Source organism: Nerophis ophidion, linkage group LG20 (assembly GCF_033978795.1).
Source record: "Nerophis ophidion isolate RoL-2023_Sa linkage group LG20, RoL_Noph_v1.0, whole genome shotgun sequence".
In the NCBI taxonomy this organism is placed as follows: Eukaryota; Metazoa; Chordata; class Actinopteri; order Syngnathiformes; family Syngnathidae; genus Nerophis; species Nerophis ophidion.
This window is the reverse complement of record NC_084630.1, coordinates 18,058,338-18,081,523: the sequence shown is the minus strand read 5'-3', so window position 1 is coordinate 18,081,523 and position 23,186 is coordinate 18,058,338. Positions and strand designations below refer to the sequence as shown.

The 23,186-nt window shown below is 41.5% G+C and overlaps 1 protein-coding gene across 1 annotated transcript in view; it reads left to right on the top strand.

The window, feature by feature from the left end:
- The window catches only part of LOC133538820 (axin-2-like), a 49,147-nt gene extending 27,872 nt beyond the window's left edge, over positions 1-21,275 (top strand). Inside the window, 7 exon segments of the mRNA XM_061880635.1 lie at positions 3,588-3,690; positions 9,750-9,890; positions 10,429-10,820; positions 10,914-11,054; positions 11,146-11,547; positions 11,841-11,966; positions 18,089-21,275. Coding sequence (XP_061736619.1) covers positions 3,588-3,690; positions 9,750-9,890; positions 10,429-10,820; positions 10,914-11,054; positions 11,146-11,547; positions 11,841-11,966; positions 18,089-18,215 — 1,432 coding nt within the window. The 3' untranslated portion in view covers positions 18,216-21,275.
- Positions 21,276-23,186: the final 1,911 nt, after the last annotated feature.

Genomic DNA, 23,186 nt, shown 5'->3' with positions numbered 1-23,186 from the left:
AAGTCCAATCTGAGATATCTCTTTGTGACCAAAGTAACTAATTAGATGACCATCGAAACTAATTAGATGACCATAGTAACTAGTGCATCGTGCAGATTCCAAGCATTGAAAGACTTAGTATAGTTGAAGACTTGGGGTCATTAGAAAACATCGAAGGGGAGCCACCTAAATAATACCGCCCACTAAAGCGACTGTCAGAAAGCGGCTTGAAGATGATCTGTAAAACATCATCTATGCAACAGTTTGACCAAAGAACCACTATCACATGTTATGTAGACCACAAGGAAGTGTTTTACATTTAGAAAAAACTTATAATATGCGCCTTTTGTCATGTCTTTGTGATCATGTTCTGTATAGTTATGTTCTGTTTTGTTTTTGACTTCACTGCACATAATAAAGGCAGCTTTACTTTCCATCTTAAACATCTAAAACAATTATTTGGGAATGTCCCGTGGGCCGGATTGAAAAACTCACCGGGCCTTTGTTTGTCCAGGTCTGAACTACACTTAAATATCCCGGTGTGCCTAATTTAAGGAATACATTTGGTTGAGTTTACCCACCTCGAAACAATTTTATTTGGTACATGGTGTAATGATAAGTGTGACCAGTAGATGGCAGTCACACATAAGAGATACGTGTAGGCTGCACTGTTTGATGTGTTTTAACATTGAAGTATTATTATGGTGTGTGTATAAGGTAAGACTTGTTATCTGGCCTGCGATCAGGTGGCGAATTGTCCAGGGCGTAAACTGCCTACCGCCCGTATGAAGCTGAGATAGACTCCAACGACCCCCCGCGACCCGGAAAGGGACAAGCAATAGAAAATGGATGGATGGATATTACCTGGCGTTTTGTTTGGCAATATTATGCAAAAGCAACTTTTCTTACCTTCTGGTACCTGCTTGCAAGGCAAGGCAACTTTATTTCAATAGCACATTTACAACAATTTTTAAATTGAACCAAAGGGTTAAAAAGCAAAGAGCAAAAAACTAAACGAAAACAAACAAAGGACATAAACAATGAATGAGCTAAACAAGAAACAATACGGTAAAAGGGGTTGAATAAAAAGTACAAAAAACAAAACAAAAAAAAACTGATCTGTATTTGGGATCTGCATAAGTTTTGAACATTTGAACGCCTCCGCCTTTGTAGTCTGCGCCGACCCCTAGTCTATAAGCTTATTCTTTTTCTCGATCTTCTTGTTGTGGGACATTTATCCTCCCCTGTTGCCATTTTCTAATACACATTGGTGTCAAAATTATTTGGCCACCCATCCAAATGATCAGAATAGGGTGTCCTAATCACTTGGCCCGGCCACAGGTGTATAAAATCAAGCACTTAGGCATGGAGACTGTTTCGACAAACATGTGTGAAAGAATGGGCCGCTTTCAGTGATTTCCAGCGTGGAACTGTCATAGGATTCCACCTGTGCAACAAATCCAGTCGTTAAATTTCCTTGCTCCTAAATATTCCAAAGTCAACTGTCGGCTTTATTATAAGAAAAGTGAAGAGTTTGGGAACAACAGCAACTCAGCCACCAAGTGGTGGGCCACGTAAACTGACAGAGAGCGGTCAGCGGATGCTGAAGCGCATAGTGCCAAGACTTTCTGCACAGTCAGTTGCTACAGAGCTCCAAACTTCATGTGACCTTCCAATGAGTTCACGTACTGTATGCAGAGAGCTTCATGGAATAGCTTTCCATGGCCGAGCAGCTGTATCTAAGCCATACATTACCAAGTCCAATGCAAAGCGTTGGATGTTGTGGTGCAAAGCACGTCCCCACTGGACTCTATAGCAGTGGAGACACCTTCTCCGGAGTGATAATTCACGCTTTTCCATCTGGCAATCCAATGGAGCAGTCTGGGTTTGGAGGTTACCAGGAGAACGCTACATTTCGGACTGCATTGTGCCGTGTGAAATTTGGCGGAGTAGGAATTATTCAGGAGTTGGGCTTGGCCCCTTAGTTCCATCCCCTTATTCACCCCCTGGGAGCAGCGTGGGCCGCACTCGGGAATCATTTTGGTGATTTAACCCCCGATTCCACTGAGCCTAAATGCTGAGTGCCAAGCAGGAAGGCAATGGGTCCCATTTTTATAGTCTTTGGTATGACTTGGCTGGGGTTTGAACTCACAACCTCCCAGTCTCGAGTAACAACTAGGCCACTGAGCCGGTGCGTGCTGTAGATGAACTTGACTGGTCTGCGCAGAGTCCTGACCTGAACCTGATAGTACACATTTGGGATGAATTAGAACCGAGACTGAGAGCCAGACCTTCTCGACCAACATCAGTGTGTGACCTCACCAATGCACTTTTGGAAGAATGGTGGAAAATTCCTATAAACACACTCCGTAACCTAGTGGACAGCCCTTCCCAGAAGAGTTGAAGTTGTAACAGCTGCAAAAAGGTGGACCGACACTTCAAGTTCATATGTGAGTCAAGGCAGGTAGCCAAATACTTTTGGCAATATATTTTATAAAGTAGTGTAAAGTTCTTACTTATATCTGTAAGTAAACTCATCAAGAAAGTGTAAAAACATACCGGATCTTTACTTACTAGAGAGTTCCAGTCGGACGTTTTTTCACGTTGTTGCGCTAGTGAGCTACAGATGAGGAGACGCTGCTCCGTTATTGATTTAAGTAAAGTCTGAGTCAGCACCATCTTTTGACACTTCTTCCACTCCCGTCCTTGCACGCTACACCGCTACAACATAGATGACAGGGAGAAGACGCTTTCGAAGGTGAGCCACCTAAATAATACCGCCCACTAAAGCGACTGTCAGAAAGCGGCTTGAAGATGATCTGTAAAACATCATCTAAGCAAAAGTTTGACCAAAGAAACACTATCACATGTTATGTAGACCACAAGGAAGTGTTTTACATTTAGAAAAAACATATAATATGCGCCTTTTGTCATGTCTTTGTGATCATGTTCTGTATAGTTATGTTATGTTTTGTTTTTGACTCCATGAGTTCCTGTTTTTGCGCACCCTGGTTTGTTTCTGTTTCCATGCCTACCAATCAGTTCACCTGTCCTCACGACTCACGCACCTTATTCATTTGAACTCACGCACCCTTTTTCAAGCACCACAGCACTATTTAAGCCTGTAGTTGTCAGGCAGTTAGCCTGGCGACACCACCCTACACACCCTTGTTATCCATGCCAATGATCCATGTTCCTTTCTCATTCCAAGTAAATGTTTTGTTATTTATGCCATAGTGCAAGTTTTTGTTTTATATCCATTGTTTTGCTTTAGTGGAAGTTTTTGTTTTTAGAGCCAAGTTTTTGTACCTCCTCTGAGCGCTTTTCGTTTATTCCTTTTTTTTAAATTATAATTAAAAGATGTCCGTCATGTCCGTTCCAATCGCTTTGCACCACGGGAAAACAAACCACACCATAGTCCACGCCTTGACACTTTTTTTATGAAAAAACATTTGAAAAATAGACCGATAGTCCGGAAAATACGGTAATCTGAATTGGGCGAATAGGGCTAAAGTCCACCACCGAATCGAACTAAGACAAATTCGATTTGGTTTAGTTTGAAAGTAAATACTGATGTATTCATGTAATTGTTTTCTTGTGCTTTACAGAGAGGGAATACCTCCCTATAAGCTGAGCTCCAAGAAGAATATCCAACGGGAGATGAATCGCAGTGTCAAGATCAATGGACAGGTTACACTTCCCCACTTTCCTGTAAGTCTTAAGGCTCTGTCCGCACAAAGTGTTCTCAGGAAATCCGCAAACTTTTTATTTTTTGAAAATGTATTCAAGCCATCAAAACAGTACTCAGCAATACCATAACAATGCAATCCAATTCCAAAACCAAACCCGACCCAGCAACACTGGGTCGGGTTGCAATAATCAACAGGGCATACTAACACGACCCAGAACAATCCAAAAGTAGTGAAACGAAATAGATTATCAACAACAGTATCAATACCAGTGACAATTTTAACATAGCAGTGATTAAAAATCCCTCATTGACGCTAAGAACTTTGAATATGACCAATGTATGATCCTGTAGCTACTTGGTATCGGATCGATACCTACATTTGTGGTATCATCCAAGACTAATGTAAAGTATCCAAACAACAGAAAAATAAGTGATGACTACATTTTAACAGAAGTGTAGATAGAACATGTCAAAACAGAAAATAAGCATATATTAACAGTAAATGAGCAAGTAGATTAATAATAATTTTTTACAGCTTGTCCTAATTTTGACAAAATAGAAACGGTTAGATTGAAACAACTTGTTTCTGCATACGTCAGCAGATTAATTAGGTGCTTTTTTTTATGTTTACTTACTACTAATAGAAGGGGTTCACGGTGGCAGAGGGGTTAGTGCGTCCTGAGTAGTCCTGGGTTCAACCCCGGGCTCGGGATCTTTCTCTGTGGAGTTTGCATGTTCTCCCCGTGACTGCGTGGGTTCCCTCGAGGTACTCCGGCTTCCTCCCACTTCCAAAGACATGCACCTGGGATAGGTTGATTGGCAACACTAAATGGTCCCTAGTGTGTGAATGTGAGTGTGAATGTTGTCTGTCTGTCTGTGTTGGCCCTGCGATGAGGTGGTGACTTGTCCAGGGTGTACTCCGCCATCCGCCCAATTGTAGCTGAGATAGGCGCCAGCGCCCCCCGCGATCCCAAAGGGAATAAGCAGTAGAAAATGAATTGATGGACTACTAATAGACAAGTTTATTTTATTTAAGGACAAACTTGTTCTTTGATTACAATAATGTACTCCAAGTTATTTTGTTAAAATAAATCCGAAAATGCAATTTTTTTGTGGTGCCCCTTATTTAGAAAATAACCGAAAAGTATCAAAATACATTTTGGTACCGGTACCAGTACTAAAATATTGGTTTTGAGACAACTCTAGTACATAGATATCTTTTTTGCCATACCACATTTGTTTTGGTCTTGGACTTTTTGAAACTTTTATTCGTAGATTGCACAGTGCTCCGTACAGTTGACCACTAAATGGTAACAACCGAAAAAGTTTTTCAACATGTTTAATTCGGGGATTCACGTAAACTCAATTCACGGTAATGGCTGCAGTATTTTTCTTGGTGTGCAACGTTGTTTTGTGCCACTTCATACCATACCAACTTTATTCAAAAAGCCTTTTAAAAACAACCACAGGTGAAGAACAAAGGGCTGTACACCACAAACAGATAGAGGTAAAGGACGGACTATAAAACAACATTTAAAACAGAGGTAAAATACACATTGGAAAAGCAAATACAAATACAAACCCCGTTTCCATATTAGTTGGGAAATGGACTCGTTAGACCACAGAACACTTTTCCACTTTGCATCAGTCCATCTTAGATGATCTCGGGCCCAGAGAAGCCGGCGACATTTCTGGATGTTGTTGATAAAATGCTTTCGCTTTGCATAGTAGAGCTTTAACTTGCAATTACAGATGTAGTGGCGAACTGTATTTAGTGACAGTGGTTTTCTGAAGTGTTCCTGAGCCCATGTGGTGATATCCTTTAGAGATTGATACCGGTTTTGGACACAGTGCCGTCTGAGGGATCGAAGCTCACGGTCATTTAATGTTGGTTTCCGGTCATGCCGCTTACGTGGAGGGATGTAGATGTTGAAATCCCAAAATTTCTTGCAATTGCACTTTGAGAAACGTTGTTTTTAAACTGTTTGACTATTTGCTCACGCAGTTGTGGACAAAGGGGTGTACCTCGCCCCATCCTTTCTCGTGAAAGACTGTGCATTTTTTGGGAAGCTGTTTTTATACCCAATCATGGCACCCACCTGTTCCCAATTACCCTCCACACCTATGGGATGTTCCAAATAAGTATTTGATGAGCATTCCTCAACTTTATCAGTATTTATTGCCAGCTTTCACATCTTTTTTGTCACATGTTGCTGGCATCAAATTGTAAAGTTAATGATTATTTGCAAAAAAAATAATGTTTATCAGTTTGAACATCAAAAATGTTGACTTTGTAGCATATTCAACTGAGTATGGGTTGAAAATGATTTGCAAATCATTGTTTTCCGTTTATATTTACATCTAACACAATTCCCCAACTCATATGGAAACGGGGTTTGTTAGATAAAAATCAGTTAAAAAGTTAGAAACGGTTAAAAAAGTTCAGTATCAGAACATTTCCGCACATGGTCACATGTGAACAGATTTTTTTTTTTTTAAACAAAGTACTTTTGTCTTCTTATCTAAATTATTTTGTTTCTGAAAAGTTATGTTCAGTTATGTGCTTCAATACTCAACAGGGTTGATTTGGGCCTCATTGTTTTTTCTTATCCCCCAAACCGACTCGCAGTCTTTTAATGTCTCCCTCCTGATTTGGAGATGGCTCTGTCTCCCAGGACGTTACCAGCCCCCAGGCAGGAGGTGCGGGGATGGGGGGTGGGGGGGCTCTCACTCCTTTGCCAGCAGCCTTCTCTATCCTTTGTTCGTTTTCCCTTCATTGTGTATACAAAGAAATGAGAGAAACAAAAACAATCAAAGTCAAGAAAGCCGGCGAGTCCAATAAAAGAGGAGTTGCGTTGTATTAAAAGGAAACATAATATCATACTCTGACATTTTATCTCTGAGCTGCTGTGCATGCAACTTGAAAATACTACTTGGCCTCAAATATTCCTCTGTCCTCCCTTTGCTGCAACCGCTATAACATCCATTCCAGTCCCCAGTTGTCATTTTTCAGTTATTCTGTCCCCCTTTACTTGTACCTTCTTCTATAGATAAACTGGCTCTTAGTCAGAGGTTTTTAAAAACTGCGTCCCCCCCGTCCCCCCCCAGCCCCCCCAGCCCTAATGTGCGTTTGATGTTTGACAACGGCCCTTTGAAGTGTGCTGACTTCAGAGGCGGCCTCGCTGATGGCTTGGTTGTGCTACAGAGGGCGCAGGCAGGGGGCCGCCCCTCCAAGCAACCAACCAACTGCTACCCAGCAATTCCTACCCCTGCCGCCCCCCACCCCTTGCTCAGCAGCCTGGCGTTGCCAAGGGCACTGGCCATGAGGAGATCTGAGGCCCCTTCTACACTAAGGCTATGGCTACACTAAGGCTATGGCTAGACTAAGCCGGATAACCCATCGTTTAGGTTCCCCTCCTCTGACAATTTTTTACAAGGGTAAGTGCACAGTCTATTTCTTGAATCTCCGGCTCTTAGCTTCGTATGGACTCATTGATCCTTTACTAACTGAGAAAGTGACGCCTGAAAGACTGTGCCCCACGCAGGAAGTGACATCAGAAAGAATGTGCCACAGCCAGCTTCATAATGAAGCGGTTTCGTAACTCGGAGGTAACCACTGGAATCCAGAAATGCCTGTGTTTCTCTTTCCGTCTGACCAGACGTTTGTGGAAATCACATATGAATACCTTAAGAGAAAGCGATTGCAGCTATTTGGGATACAACATTGGCAAGAGAACTTTCCAATGTCCAGGTCAGCTGTGATTCTACTTATCAAAAAACTTTGTCCATTTGTCGAAGGAGAGTCGCCGAGAATGTGCTTTGTATTACCTAGCTATCGAGGGAAGACTATGGAAAACGGTGAATGTTTTTGGACCGGCAGAGCAGGGTGTATCAGTTATTGTCAGCCATGTATGTCGCGGACTCAACGTCTAGGTCCAGAGTATATAAAGTCACCAAAAACAAATGGACAATGAAGGTGAAGGCAAAAGAGTGAGGAGTGTCCTGACCAGATATCTAGATCCCTAGTTTGACTGAGGGAAAATGTTTATCACATTGTTTACTTTCACATGTCCAATAAAGATGTATGGTGGCTCAGGTGTGATTCATTACACTTGGGCCCCACAGCACACTGGATTCCAGTTAACTGAAATACCACTGGATATTGTTCAGATAAGTTAAATTGAACAAACTTGCACACAAAGCAACACTGGAGGTGACTATGACGTGCACATTTTCCACGCATGCGTGTTAGTTCGCGTTGCACCGGCTGACAGAAGGGGGGTAAAAGGTCTCAAACGACCATTGTGTGTGTGTGGACAAAGATAAGGTTAGGTGGGATTTACCCTGGATAACCTTAGCCGGTTTAGTGTAGAAGGGGCCTAAGGTTATCCAAGGTAAATCCCACTTGACCTCATCCTTGTCCACATCTAAACATCCATCCATCCATCCATCTTCTTCCGCTTATACGAGGTCGGGTCGCGGGGGGAACAGCCTAAGCAGGGAAACCCAGACTTCCCTCTCCCCAGCCACTTCGTCTAGCTCTTCCCGGGGGATCCCGAGGCGTTCCCAGGCCAGCCGGGAGACATAGTCTTCCCAACGTGTCCTGGATCTTCCCCGTGGCCTCCTACCGGATGGACTTTCCCTAAACACTTCCCTCGGGAGGCGTTCGGGTGGCATCCTGACCAGATGCCCGAACCACCTCATCTGGCTCCTCTCGATGTGAAGGAGCAGCGTTTTTACTTTGAGCTCCTCCCGGATGGCAGAGCTTCTCACCCTATCTCTAAAGGAGAGCCCCGCCACACGACGGAGGAAACTCTTTTCGGCCGCTTGTACCCGTGATCTTATCCTTTCGGTCATGACCCAAAGCTCATGACCATAGGTGAGGATGGGAACGTAGATCGACCGGTAAATTGAGAGCTTTGCCTTCCGGCTCAGCTCCTTCTTCACCACAACTGATCGGTACAACGTCCGCATTACTGAAGACGCCGTACCGATCCGCCTGTCGATCTTACGATCACCTCTTCCCTCACTCGTGAACAAGACTCCGAGGTACTTGAACTCCTCCACATCTAAAGAATGGTCATTTAAGACCCCCCTCGGTCCGCCGGGGCAACGTGACCTAATACGCATGCGCGGAAAATGTGCACGTCATAGTCACCTCCAGTGTTGCTTTGTGTACAAGTTCTTTAATTAAATTTAACTTATCTGAAACTATCCAGTGTGCTGTGGGGCCCTATTGTAGTGAATCATAAATTAAGTCCGTGACATACATGGCGGACAATAACCAATAACAGTCTGCTTTGCCAGGCCAAATGCATTGAATGTTTTCCGTAGACTTCCCTCGACCGTTGGGTAATACAAAGCAGACGTTATCGTTACAGGAGCCCGCATCTTTGAAAAAAGTAGAATCACAGCTGACCCGGACAATCGAAAGTTCTCTTGCCGTCTGAAATTTGTTGTATCCGAAATAGTTGCAATCACGCGTTTTCTTCACTTAAGGTGATTCCCACAAGCGTCGGTACATGTAGAAGAATGAGAAACACGGGTATGTCTGGATGACTGGTTAGCTCCGGTTGTTATGAAGCTGGTTGTGGCACGTTCTTTCTGAAGTCACTTCCTGTGTGGGGCGCACTCCTTTTAACTTCACTTCCTTTTCGAACTGTTTGTAAACGATCGATGAGAGTCCATACAAAGCTAAGAGCCTTTGATTCAAGAAATAAACGGCACGCTTACCCATGTCAAAAAATATCATAGGAGGGGACTCGACAATTATTGGTACTTTAACTTTAACTTTAACTTTAACTTAAAGAATGGTTTGATGTGGCTGAAACGGAGCCCTGGCTAAGGAATTATTCGTTTAAGGGGTTATCTGGCTTAGTGGAGACATAGCCTGAGATCTCTGATGGGCGGTAGAGAAGGTTCAGGTTAGCTTGAGGGTATCTGGATCAGGCCTTTGCAATGGTTAAATGCTTTTGGAACAAGACTGGATCACGGATTAATGCATCATCTTGCATCTGTCAGGAATACTTAACTGTTGCTAACATTAGGGTGTCTCCCATTTCTGTGGTTTTCCCTGCAGAGGACACACCGTCTGCCCAAGGAGATGACCCCTGTTGAGCCCTCCGCATTTGCTGCCCAACTCATAGTGCGGCTTGAGAAGCTAAAGCAAGAGCAGGAAAGAATGAGCTCATTGGCAGAGAGGCTTCAGCATATCCAAGAGGTAGAGACTCACACAAAGCTGCTCTCCTATTTCCCCACTGATTGGCCTCAACTTGAAAAACCTCTCTGGTTTCCAAGTCAGCACGATGCATTAGTGCCATTATGCATAAAAGCCATAATTCCAGCTTTAGCATGTCGAAGAACTGGAATAAAGCCAAGGGATTTTAAAGTGGTTTCCGTCTTCCCTTTTCTACTCTGTCCTCCAGCATTTCCTCGAGTGGAACTCTCAAAACTTATATTTCCAGACAAACTTGACGTTTCCTTAAATAGCACTTAGTTACTCTCTAGTGGCAAGTTTGCTGAAAATGTGTGCCGCCACTCATTTTGCGATGCACATAGTGCATTATAGATGAAGCCTGTTCTAGACGATAACAGTGTGGTAGAAAGGAAATTCAAGTCGTTATTCAGGCATTTGCTGTCGCTCGCTTCAGATGCTGGATATAAGTTGAAAAAGAAATTCCTCTTGCTGACTTTTCTCACATGAAACAGTGTATGAATGTTTCTTTTGAGGGCTTTATCTCCTGTTGCTTTGTGTCCAGGGAGAGGAAAGCAACACCTCCCATCACGCTCTTCTTCCATCCGGCAGCCAATGTGAGGAAGACCCCCAGGCTATTCTAGATGACCACCTATCCCGGGTCCTGAAGACACCTGGCTGCCAGTCACCTAGTTTGGTTCGGCACTCGCCACGCTCACGATCCCCAGAACGGACAAGTGCCTTGTTCTCTTCAGGCCATGCGTCCTTTGATGCTTGCCCTGGAACCGCCAAAGTTATAATGTCTGGCCGGCCGTCTACGAAACTCGCTCATCACCACTTTATCCACCATTATCATGCTGGGCCAAAGACCAAGGAGCAGACTGAGGTTGAAGCAGCTCAGCATGTGCAATGCCTCTGCCCTTTAAGAGACATCAATTACTCCGACTTCAGCCATGTGTGAGTGTTAATTTATGGCTTTTTGTCGGATTCGATACTTGGCATCTTAATGTATAGAAGTCGATTATTGACTTGCGTCTCTCTCCCTGCCAGCACCCCTAAAAAACGACAAGTCAAATCTTCCACTGAGGGTTGGTCTTCACCATACTTTCCTCTTGATGCCACCTACCGATCTCAGAATGTTTGGCAGTGGATTCTGGAGAGTGAGAGGCAGGGCAAACACAAGGCCCACAGGTAATTGTCAGGAATCAACACAAACAGTATATCACCTCTATAACGCAGTACCTTTGTAACTTCTTACTCACATGATTGATTTTTCTGACAGCTCCTCTGGTCTTAAAAAGCCCAAACCTCTTGAATCCAAGGTGCTGCCTGGGCGAACTCACTCGTTATGGGGTGGAGGTGGCATTGATTCTGGCATTTATCTCCGTGGGCACCACCCTGGCCATCCGTTTATTCAGGACCCGGCCATTCCACCTCTACCGCCGCCCAACACCCTAGCACAGCTTGAAGAGGCTTGTCGTAGACTGAAGGAGGTCTCCAAGCCACCAAAACAGAGGTAGGTCTCAGCTCCCGTTGAATGTGGCCACTCTGATTTTCATGTGCAAACACATGAATTTTTGTATTTTATTGGAAATTCCTTTAGCCTCAGAGACAGGAGCCATCCGGTCACTGCCATCCCTGCTGGAGGTAGCTCTGAAGCCACTTCTGGACTCCAGTCAGACGAGTATGACTCTGAATTTTTGTTGCACAATCTTGTCTTGTTTCTTCTTCTTTGTATGTGCCTTTTTGTTTTATTTCCTTACTTTTGCTCATACTTGACTATATTCACTCCCATTTCTCTACATTCTCAGGTTATTTAATTATACTCCATAAACACCCTCTCTCTTACCTTTTAGATATTTAACATTAAATCTGTGAAGACAGAATCTGAACCACCTACCAACCTCACCTCACATATTAAACAGTTTCTGAAACCGAACAAAGATTGTGTTTAATTGATTGATTTTGCTTACACAGGTCAAAGGAGCTAATGATCACCTACTTCTTCTGTGGTGAGGAGATTCCTTACCGAAGTGCAATGAAGATCCACTGCCTCACCTTGGGACACTTTAAAGAACAGCTTAGCAAGAAAGGCAACTACCGGTAAAAATAATCTCTGACAACACAACATAGTTATACACACTGTATTTATAGAGCTGCTCAATCTAGGGCACCCATGTCACTAAGTCCTTGATCAATGAGTCATTTAGTAAAGGTGTGAATTAGAGATGTCCGATAATGGCCTTTTTGCCGATATACGATATTCTCCAACTCTTAATTACCGATTCCGATATCAACCGATACCGATATATACAGTCGTGGAAATAACACATTATTATGCCTAATTTTGTTGTGATGCCCCGCTGGATGCATTAAACAATGTAACAAGGTTTTCCAAAACAAATCAACTCAGGTAATGGAAAAAAATGCCAACATGGCACTGCCATATTCATCATTGAAGTCACAAAGTGCATTTTTTTTTTTTCAACATGCCTTAAAACTGCAGCTTGGAATTTGGGACATGCTCTCCCTGAGAGAGCATGAGGAGTTTGGAGGCGGGGTTTTAGGAGGGCAGCGGGGGGTGTATATTGTAGTGTTGTGTTACGGTGCAGATGTTCTCCCGAAATGTGTTTGTCATTCTTGTTTGGTGTGGGTTCACAGTGTGGCGCATATTTGCAACAGTGTTAAAGTTGTTTATACGGACACCCTCAGTTTGACCTGTATGGCTGTTGACCAAGTATCACTTGTGTGATAAGCCGTAGATATTATGCTATTGGGCCGGCACGCAAAGGCACCTATGTTGTCTATGTGGAAATCGGGAGAGAATGGTTGCTCCGGGAGATTTTCGGGAGGGCAATGAAAAATTTGTGAGTCTCCCGGTAAAATCAGGAGGGTTGGCAAGTATGACTGGGAGACGCAACTGCTCTGTACTTCTCCCTTTTTCCGTGTACCATTCCATACAGCGGCGTTTTAAAATGTCATAATTTGTGAAACCAATACCGATAATTTCCGATATTACATTTGAAAGAATTTTTCGGCCGATAATATCGGCAGTCCGATATTATGGGACATTTGTAGTGTGGATCTTTGGGTATCAAACAAATTTAACATGATTCTATATTCAATCAATCAATCAAAGTGTATTTACATAGCCCTTGAAGGCCTACTGAAACCCACTACTACCGACCACGAAGTCTGATAGTTTATACATCAATGATGAAATATTAACATTGCAACACATGCCAATACGGCTGGTTTAGTTTACTAAATTGCAATTTTAAATTTCGCGCGGAAGTATCATGCTAAAACGTCCCGGTATGATGACCCGTGCGCATGACGTCACGCATTGTAGAGGAGATTTTGGTCCAGCACCGTTCACAGCTATAAGTTGTCTCTTTTAATCGCATAATTCCACATTATTATGGATATCTGTGTTGCTGAATTTTTTTGCAATTTGTTCAATTAATAATGGAGACTTTCAAAGAAGAAAGATGTAGGTGGGAAGGGGTGTATTGCGGCCGCCTTTAGCAAAAAAAAATACAGCCAGTGTTTCCTTGTTTCCTTGTTTACATTCCCGAAAGATGACGGTGAAGCTTTACTATGGAACAGAGTAGTCAAGCGAACATGGTTCCCTACCACATGTCAACGGGCAGGTTTCGGTGAGAAAATGGTGGTAATAAGTCGGCTCTTACCGTAGACATGAGCGGAGAGCTTGCGTCGTTCCTCCTGCACCTGTCCAAGAGGCAGCTGCGACTCTCTTGCCTCCTCCCACCGGCCGACCCCGACCGTCGGATGATTCCACCGTGGAGGAGGGAAAAAAAAAATCTTGTCGAGAAACATGGCTGCCCTCAGAGACACTGGCGGTCACCACACCCGTGGCCACACCCCTCTGACTTTCAGGTTGTGCAGGTACGACCATGTAATCTCACTAAAACACTAGTAACACAATACGCAGATAAGGGATTTTCCAGAATTATCCAATACGTTTGTCTAATAACATCTGAATCGCTCTGCCGTCTAGGTTTTTTTTTCCTTCATTTATTATTTAATTTTTCTAGTCCTTCACTCTCACTTTCCTCATCCATGAATCTTTCATCCTAGCTCAAATTAATGGGGAAATTGTCGCTTTCTCGGTCCAAATCGCTCTCGCTGCTGGTGGCCAGGATTGTAAACAATGTGAGAATGTGAGGATCTCCACAACCCGTGACATCACGTGCATATCGTCTGCTACTTCCGGTACAGGCAAGGCTTTTTTATTAGTGACCAAAAGTTGCAAACTTTATCGTCGACGTTCTCTACTAAATCCTTTCAGCAAAAATATGGCAATATCGCGAAATGATCAAGTGTGACACATAGAATGGACCTGCTATCCTCGTTTGAAGACGAAAATCTCATTTCAGTAGGCCTCTAATCACAAATAGCCCATAGGGTTGCACAAACCACAACGAGATATCTGATCTTACAGATTCAAACCGATTTTCGCAATGTGTTTGTATGATAATTATAACGAAACTTTTTCAAATTTCAAAACAGGTTACAGGTTATAGTAGTTCCTTCTGGAGATTGGCCTGAAAACTTTTAAAATCTGAATCCTACGCAACAAAACTAAACAAAAGTATATATATATATATATATATATATATATATATATATATATATATATATATTTTTTTTTTTTTTTTTCTTTTTAATTATTATTATTTTTTTTTCCATCTTTTTTTGTTAAATTGCAAATTAATTTAGAATCGGGATGATTAGAATCGCGTGATTCACAACCGAATCGCGGTTCACATCCGATTCACCCCTATCACTTAGTGTAATAGCAGCTATTGTTTATGATGCAAATTAGGTAAAACTTAAAAAATGTACGTTACTTAGAAAAATCAGAATACAACAGATTTTTTTAGCCTTACTGTACACCAGGTCATCTGCACCTGCTCCTCGTGTTAATGGGTTTTATATGTTTGCAGTCTTAAATGATATCACCGAATATGCTCGTAAGATGAAAAGAGAATGTGAAGTACTGAAGGCTTCAAGATGAAAAGAAACTGTCCGGATCCTTTAAAGGGGTTGGGGATTCTGTAGCAATTTTGTTTGCACATCTGGTACTGATGTTCGTGGTTACTTTGAAGAGTGGTCCATTTTGTCCACAAATACTCTTGAAAGGCCTTCAGATTTCTCTTCCACGATACTGAATTCGGCATTAAAACCATTTGCCTCAACACCCTTCAATTTCAGATAAACGGCCACAAAATAAATCTGGATTATTGATTATAAGTCATAATTGCCATGTCTGGGATCATGTGTTGTTTAACTTATGTTCTGTTTGGTTTTTGGACTCTTTTTAGTTCCTGCTTTTTCACTCCCTTGTCTCGTTTCCATGGTTACCCAGTAGTTTCACCTGTTCCACGTTTGGACTCACATACCTGTCACCAATCATGTCATGCCTGTCTTTTTCTGTTGGTCGGGGTGGCGACATTAACTCTGTTGGGCTTTTGCTACCTATGTTACCCATGCTACCATAGTCCCATGCCAAGTGAGTTTTGTCTATTTTCATGTCAGAGTAAGATTTTTCGTTTCTGTCAAGATGGGGGGGTAGCAGCTTGCGGTGGGGTCGTTCTCCCAGGAAAGCAGACGGACTACTTAGGACATGGCGTGCAGGTATAAACATGAATGAATTTTAACTCGAAAAAAGGAACAAAGGGTGTAAACAAAAGGCGCGCACAAGGCGGAGAACAAACTCTAAAAACAATAAACTAGCACTTGGAAAAAAGTTGTGGACATTAAAACCAAAACACTTACTGTGACATGAAAATAGACAAAACTCACTTGGCATGGAACTATGGTAGCATGGGTAACATCGGTAGCAGAAGCCCAACAGAGTTAATGTCGCCACCCCGACCAACAGAAAAAGACAGGCATGACATGATTGGTGACAGGTATGTGAGTCCGAACGGGGAACAGGTGAAACTAATGGGTAACCATGGAAACAAGAGAAGGGAGTGAAAAAGCAGGAACTAAAAAGAGTCCAAAAACCAACCAGAACATAACTTAAACAAAACATGATCCCAGACATGACAATATTGAAGAAATTCATACTTGTTTCAGTCCTGTGTGTGTGCACGTACAAAAAAAAAATGCCTGTGGTTTCATGTGACATTATCGTGATCTGTTTTTTTCAAGACGAGGATAAGAAGTCCTTGCACCCCCACGAATCCAAAACTTAAGCAAGCGAGAGAGAAGTGAGAGAAGGGGAGGGAGGGATAACGCGTCAGCCTTGAACGAGAGCAGAATGTGTGGCGTCGGTTGATTTGGAAATGGTAGTGAAGTGAAATGAAGTGAATCTATATTTATATAGCGTTTTTTCTCTTGTGACTCAAAGCGCTTTACATAGTGAAACCAAATATCTAAGTTACATTAAAAACCAGCGATAGTAGTGGTATAGCAAAGAACAATACTTTAGATATAGATACTAAATAAATATTTTACTATGTGTTTCGTCGTTTTGTTTACATGTAAATGTAGGTCTTTGTCTTTTTGAAACCTTTTGATAAAAAACGGCTATAGTGAAAATTTTCCAACAATCCGGGCTGTTTATATATATATATATATATATATATATATATATATATATATATATTTACAGTGGGGCAAAAAAGTATTTAGTCAGCCACCGATTGTGCAAGTTCGCCCACTTAAAATGATGACAGAGGTCTGTAATTTTCAACAAAGGTACATTTCAACTGTGAGAGACAGAATGTGAAAAAAAAAATCGAGGATTTCTCATTGTACGAATTTTAAATAATATATTTGTAAATAATGCTGGAAAATAAGTATTTGGTCAACCATTCAAAGCTCTCACCGATGGAAGGAGGTTTTGGCTCAAAATCTCACAATACATGGCCCCATTCATTCTTTCCTTAACACGGATCAATCGTCCTGTCCCCTTAGCAGAAAAACAGCCCCAAAGCATGATGTTTCCACCCCAATGCTTCACAGTAGTTTTGGTGTTCTTGGGATGCAACTCAGTGATCTTCTTCCTCCAAACACGACAAGTTGAGTTTATACCAAAATGGATACATGGATGCTACAGCAGAAGATTGGGAGAATGTCATGTGGTCAAATGAAACCAAACTTTTTGGTATAAACTCAACTCGTCGTGTTTGGAGGAAGAAGAATACTGAGTTGCATCCCAAGAACACCACACCTACTGTGAAGCATGGGGGTGGAAACATCATGCTTTGGGGCTGTTTTTCTGCTAAGGGGACAGGACGATTGATCCGTGTTAAGGAAAGAATGAATGGGGCCATGTATCATGAGATTTTGAGCCAAAACCTTTTTCCATCAGTGAGAGCTTTGAATGGTTGACCAAATATTTATTTTCCACCATAATTTACAAATAAATTCTTTAAAATTCCTACAATGTGAATTCCTGGATTTTTTTTTTCACATTCTGTCTCTCACAGTTGAAATGTACCTTTGTTGAAAATTACAGACCTCTGTCATCATTTTAAGTGGGACAACTTGCCCAATCGGTGGCTGACTAAATACTTTTTTGCGCCACTGTATATATATATATATATATATATATATATATATATATATATATATGATTTCATGTCATCAATTGGAAGATATATCTTTAGACAATTTGATTTGCTTGAGTGTCAAGGAGACTCTGAGAGTAACAAGCAACAAGCGGTAGAAAATGGATTAGAAAGGACAGATTTAAAAAAAAAAAAAATAAATAAATAAATAAATACATTTTAACTTGGGACTTCCCGCGGGCCAGATCTCGAATGCTGGCGGGCCGAATTCTGTATTTAGGGACCACTGCTCTAGGTACTCCCGCAGAATAGACTACGCGTGTGCCGTAACAGAAAATTGCAATAATAAACATATTTAATGTACCCTAAGATTTTTTTCTTAAAATAAAGCCAGTAATGCTATTTATTTGGGGTTCCCTCTCATTTAGAAAAGTATCAAAATGCATTTTAGCATCGGGAGAACACTAATACAGACAAAATATTCACCGAGGCCCAGTTTTTTCATGACAAAAATGTGTGTGTTGAAGAAAAACTACAATTAATTTTGCGTGTGCATTTTTAAAAGATTAGCGTTGTTGTGGACGTAGCAGATCACAAATCCCTTTTGACCCTTGATGGATTGGATTATCTTGCAAAAGTAACACATTGTGTAACCTTTTCTTTCTGCCTCCTCCACAGGTACTACTTTAAGAAAGCCAGCAATGAGTTCGAGTGCGGGGCCGTGTTCGAGGAGGTGTGGGAGGACGCCTCAGTCTTGCCCATGTACGAGGGAAAGGTCCTGGGAAAGGTTGAGAGGATCGACTGAAAGAAACAAAAAAAACCAGACCCCATCGAAAGCAGAATCCCAAAAACTTGAGCAAGAGACTTTGTAAATGACCTTTTTTTTTATTTTTTAAAGTAAATTATTCATACTAAGCTAAAAAGAGTTAATATATCACGCACAACATGTGACTGAAGGAATAGAAGCTAATGAAGACTGCCTAACCGTCCCTTCCGGATTTTTCTCAACCAGTCAGCCTTAGAAATACACGAGGGAACGACACAAAGGACTTTTAACGGAACAATCTGAGGACGATCTGCGCCGCTTTTTTGGAATATCATGGATGTAATGTGATGAGGGACTGTGACGCGTTCACTCTGACTCCCGGGTTCGAGTGCTGAGAAGGAACAGGAGGACTCCATGCGGCATTTCTGTTCATCGCCAGAAAATGTTTATACGTGTTTACATACTTGATGTACAGTCATGGTCATAGGTTTACATACACTTGTAAAGAACAAAATGTCATGGATGTTTTGAGTTTCCTATCATTCCAACAACTCTTTATTTTTTTGTGATAGAGTGATGGGAGCACATACAAAAAACATTCATGAAGTTTGGTTCTTTTATAAATTATTATGGGTCTACTGAAAATGTGACCAAATCTCCTGGGTCAAAAGTGTACATGCAGCAATGTTAATATTTGCTTACATGTCCCTTGGCAAGTTTCTGGTGGAATTTTTGACCACTCCCCTTGACAAAATTGGTGCAGTTCACCTGTCACACGTGGACAAATATAAGACTTTCTGGAGGAAAGTTCTGTGGTAAGATGAAAAAAAAAAAGAGCTGTTTGGCTTCAATGCCCAGCAATATGTTTGGAGGACAAAAAGTGAGGCCTTTGATGCCAGGAACAACATGTCCACCGTCAAACATGGTGGTGGCATACTTGCCAATCTTGAGACCTTCGAATTCGGGAGATGGGGGGTCGTTGCAAGGGGTTCTGTGTATTTGTTCTGTTGTGTTTATGTTGTGTTACGGTGTGGATGTTCTCCCAAAATGTGTTTGTCATTCTTGTTTGGTGTGGGTTCACAGTGTGGCGCATGTTTGTAACAGTGTTAGAGTTGCTTATACGGCCACCCTCAGTGTGACATGTATGGCGGTTGACCAAGTATGCTTGCATTCACTTGTGTGTGTATGTGAAAAGTATGGAGGAAAAGCGGACTTGACGGCAGGCTGTCCTCAGGTAAGCATGCAGACCTGAATGAGGACAGCATGCAGCTGTTAAGGGGTGAAGGTTTCAGGTGAGGCTGGACGCTAAAGGCGGTGACTTAAAAGCACGCCCCCAAGTCAGATTTTAGAACAGCTAAAGTGTGAGCCTTTTACATAGACCTTGAATTTGGAATGTGGGAATGAAGCCGTAAAAATCTGTTATCTCAACGGTCCGAGGGAGAGGGGAGTGTGAGGAAGGAGGGAGAAACTGCCATTTTTAGTTTAGATCAATTTGGACCGTGCCTTTGAAATGTTGTATCTAGATTGATCTCCCTAAGCGCTTTGGTTACAAAATATCGAAATGAGCAAACTCTGTCTCTGATTGATTTAAAACCAGCTTATGTGTCATAAAAGAACCTGGGGGCATTGATCGAAGGAAAAATGGGTAAAAAATGCAACAGTGGAAATAGGGAGAAATTCGGGAAAATGGTTCCCCCTGGGAGATTTTCGGGAGGGGCACTGAAATTCGTGAGCCTCCCGGGAAACGCGGTTAGGTTGGCAAGTATGGGTGGTGGTAGTGCTCTGGGCCTATTTTGCTGCCAATGGAACTGGTGCTTTAAATGTGACAATGAAAAAGGAGGGTTACCTCCGAATTCTTCAGGACAAGCTAAAACCATCAGCCCGGAGGTTGGGTCTTAGGTGCAGTTGGGTGTTTCAACAGGACAATGACGCCAAACACACATCAAAAGTGGTGAAGGAATGGCTATATCAGGCTAGAATTAAGGTTTTAAAATGGCCTTCCCAAAGTCTTGACTTAAAAGTGTGGACAATGCTGAAGAAACAAGTCCATGTCAGAAAACCAACACATTTAGCGGAACCGCACCAATTTTGTCCAGGGGAGTGGTCAAAAATTCAAGCTGAAGCTTGTGGATGTCAACCAAAAGCTCCTTATTGCAGTGAAATTTGCCAAGGGACATGTAAACAATAAAATACATTGCTTTATGTATACTTTTGACCCAGCAGATTTGGTCATATTTTCCTAGACCCTTAATAAATTCATAAAAGAACCAAACTTTTGAAAGTTTTTTTATGACCAACAAGTATGTTCTCCATTCACTCTATCACAAAAAAATATGAGTTGTAGAAATGATTGGAAACTCAAGACAGCCATGACATTATGTTCTTTACAAGTGTATGTAAACTTTTGACCACGACTATATATATTAGTGCTGTCAATGGATACATTTTGTTTATTTTTTATAATATAAATTATACATTTGAATTAGTCACAGTCGTTCCAAAAACTTTGCTAAAAGGTGCCTTAACAGGTAATTACTCGCATGCATAAATTGAAGTCATTTTAAAAAAAGGACCCAATATTTGGAGACAAATGTGGATGCAATTTTAAAATATCAGAATGTCATACAAGAACATTTTTAAATGTTTTACTTGAATGTTGAAATCATTTATCTTCTCACAATTACTTTTTTTGCATACACCAGTCAGTTTCCACAAGCATCTTTACACTGATGTATGACTGACCTCACCACTGACCGTATAAAAGCCCTCAGCCTTTCAGGTCACCATCCACGGTTATTTTAAAAGAGCACGTACAATACAAGTACATTTTGCGATTAATCTGCATACATACATAATTACAGATATTTTTGAGATTAATCACATAAATTTATTTTTGACAGCACTAATATATATAGTTGAGGTGGATCGGAATATATGTTAGGTCAGGAAAAAACACAGAGTCTATTTTATCCCTACAAGCCTGTTTTGCAGGTTTCCCTGCTCTTCAGGGGTTCCTTGGTCTTCAGATGTTTTTTTACAAATATTTTAAAAAATCCCCTGAAGAGCAGGGAAACCTGAGAAATAGGCTTCCTTGCTCTTTAGGGAATTTGGATATATATATATATATAATATATATATATATATATATATATATATATATATATATATATATATATATATATATTTAAAAAAACTTGTAGAGCAGGTAAACCTGCAAACAGGCTTTCCCTGCTATTAATGGGATTTATCCATCCATCCATCCATTTTTCTACCGCTTATTCCCTTTTGGGGTAGCGGGGGGCGCTGGCGCCTATCTCAGCTACAATCGGGCAGAAGGCGGGGTACACCCTGGACAAGTCGCCACCTCATCGCAGGGCCAACACAGATAGACAGACAACACTCACACTCACATTCAAACACTAGGGCCAATTTAGTGTTGCCAATCAACCTATCCCCAGGTGCATGTCTTTGGAAGTGGGAGGAAGCCGGAGTACCCGGAGGGAACCCACGCATTCACGGGGAGAACATGCAAACTCCACACAGAAAGATTTATGAAAATAAAAATCCTCTGAAGAGCAGGGAAACCTGTGAAACAGATTTGTAGGGGATTTAAAAAAAATACCCTGAAGAGCACAGAAACCTGTGAAACAGGCTTGTGGGGGATTTTTTTTTAATACAACAATCCCTTGAAGAGCAGGGAAACCTGCGAAACGGGCTTGTAGGGGATTTATATATATATATATATATATATATATACAAAAATCCTCTGAAGAGCAGGGAAACCTGCGATACAGGCTTGTAGGGATTTTTGTTTAAATACAAAAATCCCCTTAAAAATTCCCCTATATGCCTGCGAAACAGGCATGTGGGGGAATTTGTAGATAAAAATCCCCTGAAGAGCAGGGAAACCTGTGACACAAGCTAGTAGGGAATGTTTTAAAAATATAAAAATCCCCTGAAGAGCAGGGAAACCTGCAAAACAGGCATGTAGGGGATTTTTTTTTAATAAAAATCCCCTAAATAGGAGAGACACCTGCGAAACAGGCTCGTAGGGATTTTTTTTTTTAAATATAAAATCTCTCTGAAGAGCAGGGAAAGCTTGCAAAACAGGCATGTAGGGGAATTTGTAGATACAAATCCCCTGAAGAGCAGGGAAACCTGCGAAAAAGGCATGTAGGGGATTTAAAAAAAAAAAATTCCCTAAAGAGGAGAAAAACCTGCGAAACAGGCTTGTAAGGATTTTTTTTTTTTTTTTAATATAAAAATCCTCTGAAGAGCAGGGAAAGCTTGTAGAGAAGAAATAGCCTCTTTGTTTTTCCTGACATAACGTATATATATATATATATATATATATATATATATATATGTATATATATATATATATATATATATATATATATACACATTGTATCACAAGTTTAAAGGTCCCTGCTATATCTTTTCCCTTTTTCCCTCCCTCACCCCATTCCTAGCCAATGGGCAAGCTACTTTAAATGCTGTCAGAATACTGTTGCGGTTTCGTTTAGATTAGATTTGACAATACAAAATGGATGTTAAGCTGGCCTATCACCTCCCCTAGCCTTGTTTGTCCCTCTGACACCAGCTGACGGCCGTCAGTGGACTCGGTGGAGGCTCGTCACGGTCTACACCAGTTTTATATGCTGCTGAAAGTTTGCTATGCCAGTATATCCCTCACCAAACTTTCTTTTTGCCTGTTTTAGTCTGGGGGACAGAGTTCCATGTCTTGTTGTGCCTTTGTTTGTAAACCAGGCTTTTCAGACGTGTGAAGTTGTACAAAATGATGTGAGCTAACAAGACAACACGTTTGGACGACTCGGACTAACTCGAAGTAAGCTGCTGTGTCGAAAAGCGGGCAAAATGTGAAGACTGAAGAACAAAGGCTTAGCTTTTTTTTTTGGAATGTTGCTACAGTGACTGTATTTTGCAGATCCCCTGTACATGCCGTAATTATGCATTATGGATACTGGAAAGTATGGACACCGACACTTG